Below are 15,353 nucleotides of genomic sequence, written 5' to 3'. Positions count from 1 at the left end.
CCAACTCCTAAATGTAAATTTATACAGGGACATTGTTTTATCTATGATGGGGATTGTCACTCACCCAGTTGCCACAACCCCAAGTTCCCCTCCTTTGCAGACTGCTGAGAACTTAATCGGCGTAAGGTTCAGTTTATTCAAATGTTCATGTGTTTAGTGCTCAGTGTGGTGTTCCAATGCCATTTTCATTACATGAGTGTATATATATAGTAAGTTACCTGCATAAAGTACAGAAAATATTGTGTGAAAACAACAAATTCTGTAAGAAATTTTCAAACAGACCCATGCCTAGCGTCAATACAATAAACAATCTAGCTAAAAAGTTCAAATAGATGGGTTCAGTAAATGATCGTGAAATACTAAGAAGGAGAAGTGTTCTTACAGAAGAGAAATTAGATAAGACTGGAGAGAGACTAGAGCACATCCCACACAAAAGTCATAGGCGTTTGGCGCAAGAAACTGAAGTAGGAGTTATGCTAACAAAGCTGTAAAATTACTTAAAGCCATACAGGATTCAGACGACAAGAGTTTATGGGAATATGACCCCAATAAGCGGTTAGATTTTTGTAATTGGATTTTAGAGAGAAAATTCTGGGCAAATCTATCAAAAATCTTTCTTTTTTTTCTTTTTTTACTGATGAAGCGTGGTTTCATCTGCATGGACACGTGTTATCAGAATAATAGGTATTATAGTCAGGAAAAAACAGATTTTGTACTCAAAAGAACATCTTTCTAGAGTGAAAAATTGGGGTCTTGTGTACACTTAACGGAAAAAGAATTACCGGGCCTATTTTTTTTTGAGGGCCCAATTAACAGTGAACGTTACGTGAACGAGATCTTTTGACCTATTTCTTGCCAAAATGGTTATGGAGAGCGGTTGTCCGCTTATTTTCTACCAGATTCCACCACTGCTCACAATGCAGAACCATCCATGACAGAACTACATCAAATTTGCAATATGAGGATTATAAGTAGGAACGTGTGGCCCCCGCGAAACCCAGACTTACTGTATCACCATGCCACGTTTATCTATGGGGGCTCTTAAAAATAGGGTGTAAGCAAGAAACCCTCGCACTATAAATGAGCCTAAAGATTATGTAAAATATAAAAAATGCTATTTTGCTTTACATCGCACCGACACAGGCAGATTTTACAGCGATGATAGGAATGGGAAGCGGCCGTGGCCTTCATTAAGGTACAGCCCCAGCATTTGCCTGGTGTGAAAATGGGAAACCATGGAAAACCATCTTCAGGGCTGCCGACAGTGGGGTTTGAACCCACTATCTCCCGGATGCAAGCTCACAGCTGCGCGCCTCTATCCACACGGTCAACTTGCCCGGTGCTTAAAGACTATATAGGAGCTGAAATCGAGTCAATCAGTGCTGAGGAACGTCTCAAAGTAATAATTTCATAAGGAGGTGCCAGCAATGTGTAGCCATGAATGGCAAACCTTCTCAGCCTCAGCTGTAAACTGGGTAAGTACAAATTTCTATACTCAATGACTCCGTGTCAGGCGAGCACTGGCCGCATCATGGCAAAGTGCATGGCGGGAGACACACTCGCAGCACAGGCGACCGGGCAAGTGACAATCTCTGTCATAGCAAAAACAATGTCCTGTTAGTTGCACAACCCATATCGTATAGCCAATTTGCATGGTATAATGTGCAGAGTGCAGCAAAATTCAGCAGTGATCAAATCAATGAAAGATAGCAATGCCAATGGTATAATCATGATTTTAATTGGATTAAATGTTTACAATAAAGTATATGAGTTAATACTAGCTTTAGTATTCAATTAACTTGAAATTGTTTTTGCACAGTACAATGTACTGTACTAAATAGGTGTAATAACTTTTTATTGAAAAAGGACATCATAATTATTTAGTAATGAAGTTTATTGAAACATCATACACAGCACTCAATTTAGTTAATAGCAATAGCTTTACAAAGAACCCAGAAATAAGTACACTGATTTTTATAAAATGTTGATTTTACAATAGAAATTTACAAACATACTTTTACCACAATACTGTTGCATAAACTGAAAGGACAGTTCTGAGATTGCTTTGTATTGCAAAATTTCACATGGTATAGTACTTCTTAAAAATGTATAACTTTGCTGTTAAAGTTATTCTGCAAAAATAAATGTGAACAAGGCTAGGCTAGACATTCTAGCAAATTTGAAACAGAATACTTTGGCACTTATAAATACCCAGCACATATGCTTATAATGTAGATTAGAAAATACAATACGTTACATCTGAAATTATATTACAATTTCAACAGCAGAAAACATTTTTGCTTTCCACTCAGCAAGAACTATCTAACAGTGATTTTTATATAATAAAATCTTCAATCAAATATCTGAACTGCAATCTGCCTACCTTACTTTCACATTTCTTCCCTAATAAAGGACTGATTGAAGTGACATAACAATTCAGTTTTTAAAACCTTGTTCACAATATAGGTTTTGTTGATGAGCCAATCTCAGCTGAAGTTTAGATGAACAAATTTGGAAAGAAAAAAGAATTTCTCATTCATTACTTTGGCATACTAACCCTTGTATTTCCACTCAAAAGACAAGCCAATAATATGTAATCTTCTTACGATATAGAATTCTTCAGAAACTCAATATTGCAACTTCAACTGACTACAGGATTGGAAAACTGGAGTACACAACAAGAGCTACAGGTCTACTTAAGAGAAAACAGTAGATTCACAATACAATATCTGTCATGACTAATTTTTGTGAGGTAATCGGATCTGTCCACACAATTTTTTGTATGAGACAATAGCAAGGATCACAAAAAATTCATGTAGAAAACCTTCATACTTGCTGCCAGAAGCAGAATACTATGGATTAAAAAAAAATAACCAGAAAAACACATGAAACAACAATGCACTTGTATACAGAAGAAAGCATGTTACATAAATCATCTCCCAAAAAAGATGCAGATATTCAACATGAATGCGAAGACATAACTCTGACAATCTGGCAAATACAAATAATTTATTTAATTTACTTCTTCCCACTGCCTATACTGATAATTGCTTTCAAGATATGAACTGTAGTTGTTTAAATTATTGCAAATACACTAGATTACGACAAACACTTGTCTTTATTAGTTATTTAGCTCGAGTCCATGGAGAGAACTACGTTTTAATATTTCCCAAACTAAACACTACAGAAAAATGCACATTAAATTAATTTACAACCTAATTAAAATACACATTTCATCCTAAACTAACAACATAAAACTATTAATAAATATGTGAGTACTTGCTGAATGTCTATAAACATACGTTCATGAATATTACAGAACAAATAATGATGCCATATACAGGACTGTCCCTCTCAAATGTCCTCCATATATTTTTAAATACTTCCACATTTGTTCATCTTTTAAGCACATGTATCTTGTTCAAGAAAATTGAAAGAAATGATTCAATCCATTTTGTCTCATATGATTTTACATTTAGCACAAGACAATCTACAGAAATTCAACAAATCTAATACATGAATTTCTTAAAAATACAGTTAATTAGAAAACAATAATAACGATGTTGGTTTTACATCCCATTAACCACTAATTAGAAAACTGGAAAGAAAAAGGAGTATATAGGTAGAGCCCCTCTTGGTATCGATAACACAGTCATCTTTGATTCTTACCTGTAAGCATCAGATTTGATTTCTGGCTTGTTCAAGATCTCTAATTCTGGGGTCTGAAAGTTGAAACTGAGCTCATTCCACCTAGCACGTACAACTGAGGTTCTAATATGAGAAACAGTGAACCCCCCCTCTTTTTTTTTTTTTTTGCTAGTTGCTTTACGTCGCACCGACACAGATAGGTCTTATGGCGACGAGCAGTGAACCTGGTCGTGTTGAAGGTGTCAACTTGCTGACCACTGGTCACATCTATATTCACAGGTCATTTGGCTGGAGAAGGGTTATCTTGACAGCCTAAGGTCCTAAGAATAGACTTTACAAACTACAAGTTACATAGAAAGAAAATAAGCAATGTATCTCGGCAATAACACACTGGAAATGATAATTAAGAAATGGTACAAGTGAGGACTACTGAGATATTTTGCTGGAATTATTGTCATTTGAGAAGCTCAGCCGAAGTTCTCATATTAAGCCATTATCTTCTTTGTTTCCTCTCGTTTTAGTCCAATATTTCAAAGTTATTAGGCTCTATAAGTCTCATTCAACAGTTTATTCTATGCTTTGTGATTTTCAAAAACTCTCAACTTATTTAATTACACAATTAATACCCAGAACAGTTGTGTAATTACATACCGACTTGTAACCCGTAATTTTGGTCCAATAGGATCTTATCACAATCTATACAATTAAATGTTCTTGATATTGCTTACATTATATTGTATTAGATGCACTCCTAGAAAAGAACTGCTAAGCAATTTCAAATGTCCATTCATTAACAGCTGAAAATAAAGTGTGACTATATTTTTAAACATTAAAATGTACATATTTATTTGTAAAACAATCAGAACATGAAGTCATACATATTCTGAGTACAATGTTATAGGAACACATTCCTCTGTAGAATAAGGAAAAAATTTCTGAAATATTTACATAACTATACATATGGTAAAGGATAGGATACATAAATATACACTGAGGAGAAAAATAAATAAAACAAAAATGTGCTAATAGTGAATTAGTAAAACTGCAACTGTGACACTTAAGGTCTATCCAACATGTATGATTAAATCTACTTCAAGCATAAACTACAATGTAGCTATCATATAAGACCATAGTTCATACACCTTCATGCTATGCTTTGCCTTCATGGGAATATCTTGCATTCACCAATGTTTTAGAATTGTATGAAGGTAGGTATGCTGAAAGAGAGTAGTGTTTATCCCAGAAGATTGTTCATTAATATCTTAATTTTACAACAGAGCTCTGTCTCACAGGTTACCCTGCTATAGAGCAGACTGTACAGCCATCACCTTAACGTCAAGTGTTAGGAGAGGAAAATAATTCAACACCCTTAATGAGACCAGCAACTTTGGGCGAATGATCTTTGTAAGGAATGTCCCACAGTGGAAGAAATTACACTGAAACCACCACGCAGTATCTGCCCAAAAATGCAAACAACACCTGACTCAGATTGGGTGACCGAATAAATAATTTTAAAAACTTGCAAACACATCTGGCAAGTCCAATGTTTCAACGGCTTATACCTTCCACACAACTTGATCAATGACTTTGAAACTAAATATGAAACTATTTCAGATTAATAAGCAAAATGCTCAGGATCTCAGACCAATCTGCATCAAGAATTCTGGGAAGCAAAATTTTGAAAGTAAGAAAGTATTAGAGCCAAATGACTTGGAAAAGACTGTGAGATACTGGAAAAAAGAACTGCAAGTCATTACATGGGCCATCTTGACCATTTTGTGAAGCACAACAGAGGAAAACAGAGATCCTTCCATTCTGTTCTACAGGTTTCATCCACGCAGAGGGTTTACCATCTTTCAGATAAAAGCATCAAACCGCTGATACAAACGATAATCTGCAATCTCCCAGAGTTTTGAAGAAAGTCAACAGCAAGTTCTCAATGCAGGTCAAATATGTATAGTCACTGGAAGAATGAATGAACACTTGGTATTGTAGGTTCCTTGCATTTAATAAGGATTGAAATGTCAACAGGAAGATCTAAAATAACCAAAATGAAGAATAGCTAAGATGGTTACAGATAAACAATGGAATGCTGATGCTGAACAAGATTATGCTGTATAGGTACTTCAACCCTGAAGATGAAAGAGTCGCAGACAGTAACAGCCAGGAAATACCATAAATAACAACCACTAAGCCCATAAATGTACTGACTTAAAAAGGAAGAGAGCTCAATGGGAACATAAAATAATGAATTAACTACTGAAACTTTGCAACTTGGAGTTCTGACCTGTCTTGCCTCATTAATGTTGTAGTTCCTAGCCTATATGCAAGGAACAACACACAATGTTTTTCTGTTTCATGCAATGTTATAGTGAACATTATGATTCTTTAAAATATGCATTTCATAAAACATAACTTCATAATCACTCGCATGAAACCAATATGTAGGAGTAGACTACAAAAAGTCAGAGAAACTGAAGGCTGAGGATTCTTCTAACAAGGGAAAATATTAAATTTATTGTCTTGGCATAATTTTATTATTCTTAGCAGTAGCATTACAGCTACCTAATACTGATCATCTAATAACATCAAATCAGAGTTCTACAGTTATGATCTTAGAATCACTATGAGAGAAGTTTTAGTCAAATTATTTAACAATCACATGGTAAGTTTTGTTTCAATTTCACTGATGACTTTCCAAACACACCACAATGAAAGTTAAATAAAAGAAATATTCTTTATTTAGCAAAAGTCATGTGCATCAATAATAATCAATAGAGCACGCATTAAATATCTTAATAAAAGAAGGTAATATCACTCGGTGCTAATGTGATATAACAAGATTGAATATAAATTAGAACGTGGCTGTAGAAGGCATTGCACTAACATACTCTAGCTGTGTCTTCATTTCCCTCCAATATCCAAGAAAGATTTTTATGCCCGACTGTAAATCCACATTTGAAGTAACAAATTATGTACAGATATAATTAATGATAAAAATGTATCATTATTAAGACAGGATCAATAAAACAATGTTTTCAATTTATTATACAGATTAATAATTATTTTAATAACTTATTTATACACAGTTTTATTAAGTTATCTTTAAGAAAACAGTAGACACAATTATCCAGGAGATTAGCTGCTATCCTCCTTTAATCTCAGTAATGGGGATGAATGCTTGTAAATTCAAAGAGCTTTGATATATAAAAAATGAACACTACTCAATAATATAAGACCTGCATGCATGATGCAAAATCAACCCCTTGTTGGCATAAAATATGTACAAATAATACTGTTGTATTAGATAAATAGTATTAAAATCATCTTAAATTGGTTATGTCATTCTCCATTTTATCAGTTTTGTTCAAAAAATATTCATAACATTTGAGATTATTTTTAACAAGAGATAAATTGGATAAAGATTATTTGTAACTCTCCAGAGGTGACTAGAAAAAATATATATTTTTGCAAAAGGAATGCATAATACAGTATGTGGCAGAAGGGTAATAAGATATACTGTAATACATAATTCTTATTAAGATTCAACAGATACTATGAATAAAAGAATGTCAATCATTTCTCCTATTCAGAGGGAATTCCTTCAATCAAAAACACACAGCAGTTTAGAAAGCCAAATTTCAACTACTCTGTTACCATCTTCACTGACTTGAACATCAAACTATTCAAAAGAAAACTTATGTAACTTCACAAGGAGGTGATAGAAAAACTAAATGCCTTGGACAACTCTTAACCATTATTTTAAATACGAGTTACAACATAAATCTTTAACATTTTCCATTGTAAAATTGAATTGTACAGGAAACATGAAACCACCATTATGTATATTTTATTGAATTTTATATAGTCTAACATATAAAACAGATCTGACAATAGCAGCCAGATATTTTTACAGCACTTGTTTATGAGCATAGAGCTATCATTTTCAGTACTCATATTAAAGGATGTTTCTGGTGACAAAATATGCCTCTATTATAAATTACAACCACTTTGCAAAACATACCAGCACAGATAATCTCTACTGCCATTAACAGAAACTACTCTGTATGTCATAAATCATTAGGTCATCCAGTGCTGCATAATGTCAAATTCCCATTTGCAAGCACACAGTGCAGTTTTAAAAGAATTGAATAGAGGAGAGAACCAGAAAATTAATACAATACCCCACAAAACTGCTCTAAATGGCAAAGAAAAAATGGTCAGCCCTACCAGAAAATCAAGAACTGACTAGAAAGCTATGTCACATACATTAACTACCATAAATTGCATATAGTAATATAAAATTCCTTATGGTATACCCTTTTATATATATAAAAAGAATTTCTTCACTGAGATACTGCAGTGCACAAAAAATTTAAACTGTGGACAAAGGAACAGACATCACAACGGCTGGAGCATTGCTCGAAGTTCCACATTCACACCTGCACTCTGCCATGGCAGATTGCCTCTGTTGTCAGCAACATTAACAAGATGAGGACTAACTTCCAAAAGTGCCCTAACTATGTCGTTATGTCCCTGCTCAGCAGCTCGATGAAGAGGAGTCTTGCCATCGGAATCCTGTAAATCACATTTGGCACCAGCAGCCAGAAGCAATTGAACTACACTCAATTTGCCTGCTGTTGCTGCCCTATGTAATGCAGTAGCACAACCAGCACGTGTTGTAGCATTTACTGCAGCACCTGCATCCAGCAAACGCCGACAGATCCGTGTATGACCCGCACGAGCTGCATAATGTAATGCATGGTAACCCGCAGCATCTTCTTGATTAACGCACACCCCCTGTCTCAAGAGCTTGTTCAAGCGTTCCAAATCATCGTGCTGGGCTAGTATAAAAAGAAATATATACAGAATGACAATATAAATTCTACATTCATTCTCAATATGAAAGAACTAACACAATGCACACTGCATCCGATGAAAATGAAAACAACAAATTAGTATAATGATGTTATAAACATGGCTATCATGTATGTAGAAAGACAATTACAATAAAATAATACCTTATTAAAAAGAAAAAGACACACATAATATAGAAGTAGGAAAGAATGCATAATCCTACGATCACGGGATCTGCGGCCATGAAAGCCATTTTTGAAATTGTATCTCCACGGGGAGTGCATATTTTTGTAAACGGAGAATTCACTTCTCCTTGAGCAGGTCAGCAATCCCTATCTGCTAACACGGCAGGACCATGCAGTTGGTCTGCCACTGCTAAGCAGAGTCTTGGAGGAGCGTGCCAATCCAACTGATGAGCCCAAATGGCATGTCTGGGCGAAACTCTGCAAATGCACATGGCCCAACCACCCAAAAGCTGGTTCTATTCCCGTAATCGTAAGATCTTCGCCCGTGAAAGCCATTTTTGAAATTGTGTCCCCTTGGGGAGTACATATTTTTTTAAACGGAGAATTCACTTCTCCTTTAGCAGGTTAGCAATCCCTATTTGCTAACACAGCAGGACCACGCAGTTGGTCTGCCACTGCTAAGCAGTCTTGGAAGGGCGTGCCAATCCAACTGATGAGCCCAAATGGCACGTCTGGGTGAAAATCTGCAAATGCACATGGCCTAACCACCCAAAAGCGGGTCTATTCGAGTGATCGTAAGATCTGCGGCCGTGAAAGCCATTTCTGAAAATGCATAATCCGTTACACTATAACTTAGGTTAACTTATATTCTCTATGATAGGGCACACTTGGGTTGGCAAGATTTTGTCAGGGGTATAAAAAGGAAGATTTTACGACTTACAGATAGTTTTAATTCAATACACTACCTACATAATTTGTATTTCTCTTGTGACGTTGCTATTCTCAACAATTAAATATCCTGCTTAGCAAATTGGTAAAATTCCTTATAAAACAGTGAGAAATTTTGAGATACTTGTAATTCTGCTTTTTTTTTCCCATGCTTGTTGGCTTTAGTCCATTTATTTTTCTTCATTAGTGAAAAAACTATTTTCACAAAGGAAATTCATCCTGGAATACTTCGTAAAAAACCTATTACTCTATTTATATTGGGGACATTCTTCATTTGTATTTATAAATTATTTATTTATTCTTGAACATAACAGGCATTCAGCCCCAAATACATGTTCACAATAAAAAAATAATAAAAACTTACAAAAACAGGAAAAAGGAATAAAGAAAAAAAAAACAACACAAGACTCTCAGGGCATGCCATGAGGTCTATCAGATACTCCAGAAACGTGACACTCCCTAGGGAGTCATCCTCAATCCCTACATGCCACGCCCATCGACCCCCCTGGATAAAAAAACGGCTATTGTCCGGCCATGTCATCAACCCTGGTGAGAAAAGGACCGCCCTCCCATGATGACATGACCGGCCCTATCCGTGGGGCCCGTAAGACGCCCCCAACCATTCCTAACAGATGACAGTGCAGCTTTCTCACCATTCCATTAGCGGTCGGCCTTGTGAGGCTGTAACTGCTCTCCTACTGTACCCCGCCTCTCTCCTCCTTGTACTGCATATATATATATATATGCAGTACATCTCTTATTTGTAATGGATAGGCCCGGGTCCTACCCCTCCTCTTCCGGGAATGTCCTGCTCTCTCTTACCAACTACTCCTTACTATCACTTCCTGTACATAAATCGTGAGAAAACTGCACCTATCCAAATCTATAATAATAATAATAATAATAATAATAATAATAATAATAATAATAATAATAATAATAATAATAATAATAATAATAATCTACTAATAATACTAAACTGAACCCTGGCTCCCTGAACGAAGTACTCCTTAACTACCCTAACATATTACATATATCCGATACAAGATCATTTTAGCTGCAGAAGTCACCAACTCCTCGTTTCAGCACACTCAGCACGTGTCCTTATGCACTCAGCAACTTGCATCACATTCATTGTTCCCTGACCTACTCCCGATCAATACCAAAACAACGATAGTCAGCAATTACATTCCATCCTGCCATATCACAAACAAAAAGTCCACTACCTTTGCAAAATAACACATCATTTACCCAACTCCACCAACTCAACTATGTACCAAACACCAGTACTCCCCTCACCATTAATTTTATCATACAATCTCCATCCAGTGCATATCATCGAATTATTAAACAAGCTTCCCATAGACATACATCACTCTTCCGAACCCATACCCCCATGTCCACCCTATTACTCTCCCTCTTTCATTTTGCTCTCAAAGGACTTTTTTACCGCACATAGATACCTGTTCAACTTGCCCCCCCCGTTTTCCCACTGCTTGATAATCCACCTTAAAATAGACTGCTCATTCCCTCTTCCCAATAGTTTCCGATGCTCTGCACTCAGTAATCTATTTCTCATCTTACTTCACAGTCACCTAATAAGTGAAAATCATCATTCACTGCCCCACGTAGTATACACACTGTCTTGTCCCTCTCTTATAACCAACCCTTATTCTTATGCAGTCCCATAAGCCACCACACCAACCCAGCCCTATTTAACCTGTCAACGTATCTAATATTTATCCCCGTTACTTCCTCTACTTTAATAAAAACATTCAGCGAATTTCTTAGTCTACTTTCCCCAATAATTTCTGCCTATGAATGTCTCTAATCCTCCTCGCAAGCACCCTTATCCTTCTTGCTTCTGTCTTCGTCCAAACCTCCTCCCACATGTGCACTAATCCTATCATCTCCAAATCTTTTAATTTTGACTAGCCAGCATCCCTTATACATACTCTTCAGTTGTTGTTTGTATGCAGCTTGTAGCACCCTCCCGCCACCTTGTCTCTTTAAAATCATCCAATATTTCACTATTTGTTTCACACACTCAAATTCCAAGTCTTCCCCACATAGTAATTCCACCCCAGCATTAGTTGTGCACTGCGGGAGCCGCAACATCGACTTACCAAAATTACTGATAATTCTTCTTAATTCTACTCTTTTCTCATCTACCCCCCAAATTTCAGCTCCATACATTACCCTACCAAAAACCACCGATCGTAAAACTAACCTCAAAGTTTTATAACTGATATCCGGAAATTTAGCCAGCAAATTATTGACTGAGGCAAGGGCGGCCATCCCTTTGTTTCTCGCACGCCTTATCTGATCATCCCAAGTTCCTTTTCTGTTAATAATGACTCCTAAATATTCCATCTTACTTACTTGTTCCAACCTTTCTCCCTGCACGACCCATTTCCCCTCCTCCTTCCTTCCTTTGTGTACCTGGGCTACTAGCACTTTCGATTTATTCCCGTTAATTTTCAAGGCCCATTTCTTTGCGAAATCTGACACTGAATTTAAGCACCTCTGCATCCCTGTTGAAGTTAGCGTCATCAATATCACATTATCAGCAAAAATCAAACCCGGTATCTCCATCCCATTAATGGATGTCGTCCCCATGTCCATCCAAGATATCGTTAATAAATAAAATAAACAATATTGGCGATAATTTCAACCCTTGCTTTAAACCCATCCTGGACTCTAGTGGTCTGCTCATCCTATCATCACCCAATTTTACACAACAACTAATCACTTTATATATCGCCTCAATTGCCCTTAGCATCTTTTCCGACACCCCCAACCTACCCAATTTCTCTAATAGAGCCCTTCTATTGACTTTATCGAACGCCTTTTCAAAGTCGATTGCCGCTACATACACCTAACCTCTTGACGAGCTCATATACCATTACAGTCTTCACTATCATTATATTGTCCACTGTTCTTTTCTTTTTTCTAAATCCTCCTTGGAAATCTTGACAAAATTTCGTTCCTTTCAGCCCATTCACTTATCCTGTTCGCTAATACCCCTGTATAAATTTTATTTAAGGAATCTAACAGAGAAATTCCCCTATAACTATTCATAGTGTCTTTACTACCCTTTCCCTTATATATTGGACATACAATTCCTGTCTCCCATTCCCTAGGATACTTCCCCCCATCAAAAATCTTACTGAATAGTTTAACTATGCCCTCTATCATTGTCCCATTTTTGCTAATTTCTTTCCAAAACTTATTATCGATACCATTTCAACCCCCCGCCGCCCTGCCTCTAATTCTCCTTATCACTCCCAAAGTTTCTTCTCTTTTGATTTCCTTGTCTAGTTCGTAAATTGCCACACTTCTATTCCTCCAAATTACTCCGTCCCTCGTCTCACTCAACCATAACTCTCCCACCCCGCGAGTAATTCCCTAAAGCAGCCAACCCACTGTACTTCCTCAATACTCGATTTCTCAAGACTCCTACCACCCTTAATTATTCTATTTATCCTTCCCCAAACTTTCTCAGTGTTATTCAACTTACATTCTTTATTTATGGCTTCCGTCTGTTCCTCTAACCATGCCTTTTTTACCTCACAAATTTTCTTTTTGTAATCTTTCCTTAACTTACAAAAAACCTCTCTTTCTAAGCTCCCGCCCTTTTTCCTATACTCCCTTTTTTTTTTTTTTTTTTTTTTTGTTGTTAGTTGTTTTACGTCGCACCGACACAGATAGGTCTTATGGCGACGATGGGACAGGAAAGGGCTAGGAGCGGGAAGGAAGCGACCATGGCCTTAATTAAGGTACAGCCCCAGCATTTGCCTGGTGTGAAAATGGAAAACCACGGAAAACCATTTTCAGGGCTGTCGACAGTGGGGTTCGAACCTACTATCTCCTGAATACTGGATACTGACCGCACTTAAGCGACTGCAGCTATCGAGCTCGGTCCTATACTCCCCTAACGCTCCCAGCACCCTCTTTCGTATATTTTCAAACTCTATATTGAACCATTCTTCTCTGTTTTCTTCTTCCACCATTACCTACCTGAGCTATCATCTTTATTGGATGTAGCAGCAATTCCAAGGCTTTATCGATATTATTCTCCTCTAACTCTCTTTCCCATCCATATTTCAGTAAGTGTACTTCTTTCTTCACTACCCTGTCCCAGTCCCTTTTCACTTTCTCTGTCTCCCTAGTTCGTCCTTCATATTAACTTATATTCTTCTCCTCCCCCCTTTTTAACAGAACCCACACCGGAAAATGGTGTGATTTAATCCAATCTCCTACTTCCATCCTTATACTATCCTCTAACACTCCCTCCGAGCTTAAAACTATATCTATCACACTACCACCCCCCTGCTCTGAAAAAATAGGTCAATTTAACCTTGCTGTCACCCTCCTTCCATCCACTCAGAATATATAAATTCCCCTCTGTGCACAACTCTAAGAGCTTCTCCCCATAACTGTTTATAGTTTTATCCTTTCTTCTACTTCTCAACATGCAACTCCCGTCTTCCCTGCTATAGAGTGGGCTCTGTTCCCCTATTCTTGCGTTCCAATCTCCAAATAGCAGCATGTCCTCTTCCTCTGCAAACTTCTCCCTTATCATACTAATATCCACCAATAGTTCTTCAAAAAGATGCTTATTTGTGTATACAGAACTACTAGGATGGCAATATACGAATGCTAGGATTATTCTCTTCATCCTTCCCTCTACCCATCCCATATTAAACCTCATCCATATAACTTCCTGCATATCTGTCTCGATATCTTCTACTAGTTCACTAATCTCTCCTTTAATTAATACTACCATTCCTCCTGGGGCGCGTCCCTTATTCTTCTCCTTTCTTCTATATTTATACTTAATCACGAACCCCTTCCATGAAATCTCTTTCCCTTCTTCTAACCACGTCTCCAAGAGTGCCACGACATCGAAACTTTCTACCACTTCCCTAACCTTTTCATTTCCTATTTTTTTTCTTATCCCCCTCTATATTCACACATCCTATTTTCCAATATAGTTATAACTTATCCTCCCTCCCTTCTAAATTGCCTCCCTTACTCTTACTCCTTGTAGCTCTCACCCCCTCATTCCCTGTTTCGATACCTCCTTTTCTTAAAATTCTTTGCCGTTCCATGCCCTCCGAATCCTCCACCCCCTTGCACACTTTACCCCACAAGTCTTTCAGGCTCCTACTTCTTCCTTTGTTCATAACATCTTTACCTTTTTGCCGATCACTCTGCTCATGTTCTTTCTTGCTATTTAACATTAAGAATTTCATTCTTCAGGTTCCGTATTGAATCAAGATTCACAATAGAGAAATGGGAAAGTTAATATCCACCTTTTAAATACAATATATTACGTGAATGTTTACATTTAAAACATCACGTTTATTTACATTTGGTACCGGTTTCGACGATGTTTGATGTCATCATCAGCCAGGACAACTATACAAAGATATATTATATTAATCGTGACTCCCACAGCAACACTACATTGATAGTACTGAACACAAACATGAGTACAATTAAAAAGTATATAGGCTACATATATAAGCTGACAGTCAGTGCGATAAAAGATTGTTTTTATAAGGTGTACACCTTTAGTTAAAAAAGGAGAAAGTAATAAAAGTGAAGTATAATAATCAGCTTTTAGTGACATATTTGTCTATTGAACAGTAGGGTTATGTTTATAAAGGCTGTGTAGCCATGTTTAACATTATAAAAGAAGTAAACACATGCTTAGTTATGAATGTTTCTACATAAAAGTATGTACAGTAAAATCTAGAAAGTATTCGAATATGGCTTGAGCTTGGACTTAATAGATTGGATGTCACAGCACGCTGATGTTGGCATATAAGGATGTCCGTTGGTAGATTCTATGTATAAGTTTTTGTACTCCAATTTTGTATGTTTGTTTGTATTCTTGCTCTCAAAACCACTATACACTGCACTCGC

The 15,353-nt window shown here is 36.8% G+C and overlaps 1 protein-coding gene across 2 annotated transcripts in view; it reads right to left on the bottom strand.

Moving 5' to 3' along the window:
• Positions 1-1,875: 1,875 nt before the first annotated feature.
• Positions 1,876-15,353, bottom strand: part of LOC136857634 (ankyrin repeat domain-containing protein 39-like) — a 203,324-nt gene continuing 189,846 nt past the window's right edge. For both annotated transcript variants that reach the window (XM_068225257.1, XM_068225258.1), the window contains exon 5: positions 1,876-8,492. In XM_068225257.1, coding sequence (XP_068081358.1) covers positions 8,050-8,492 — 443 coding nt within the window. In that variant the 3' untranslated portion in view covers positions 1,876-8,049. The remainder of the gene's footprint in view (positions 8,493-15,353) is intronic.

The sequence above is a fragment of the Anabrus simplex genome, chromosome 1, assembly GCF_040414725.1.
Source record: "Anabrus simplex isolate iqAnaSimp1 chromosome 1, ASM4041472v1, whole genome shotgun sequence".
Lineage (NCBI taxonomy): Eukaryota > Metazoa > Arthropoda > Insecta > Orthoptera > Tettigoniidae > Anabrus > Anabrus simplex.
The sequence above is the reverse complement of the archived record's forward strand: the minus strand, read 5'-3'. Positions and strand labels throughout refer to the sequence as shown.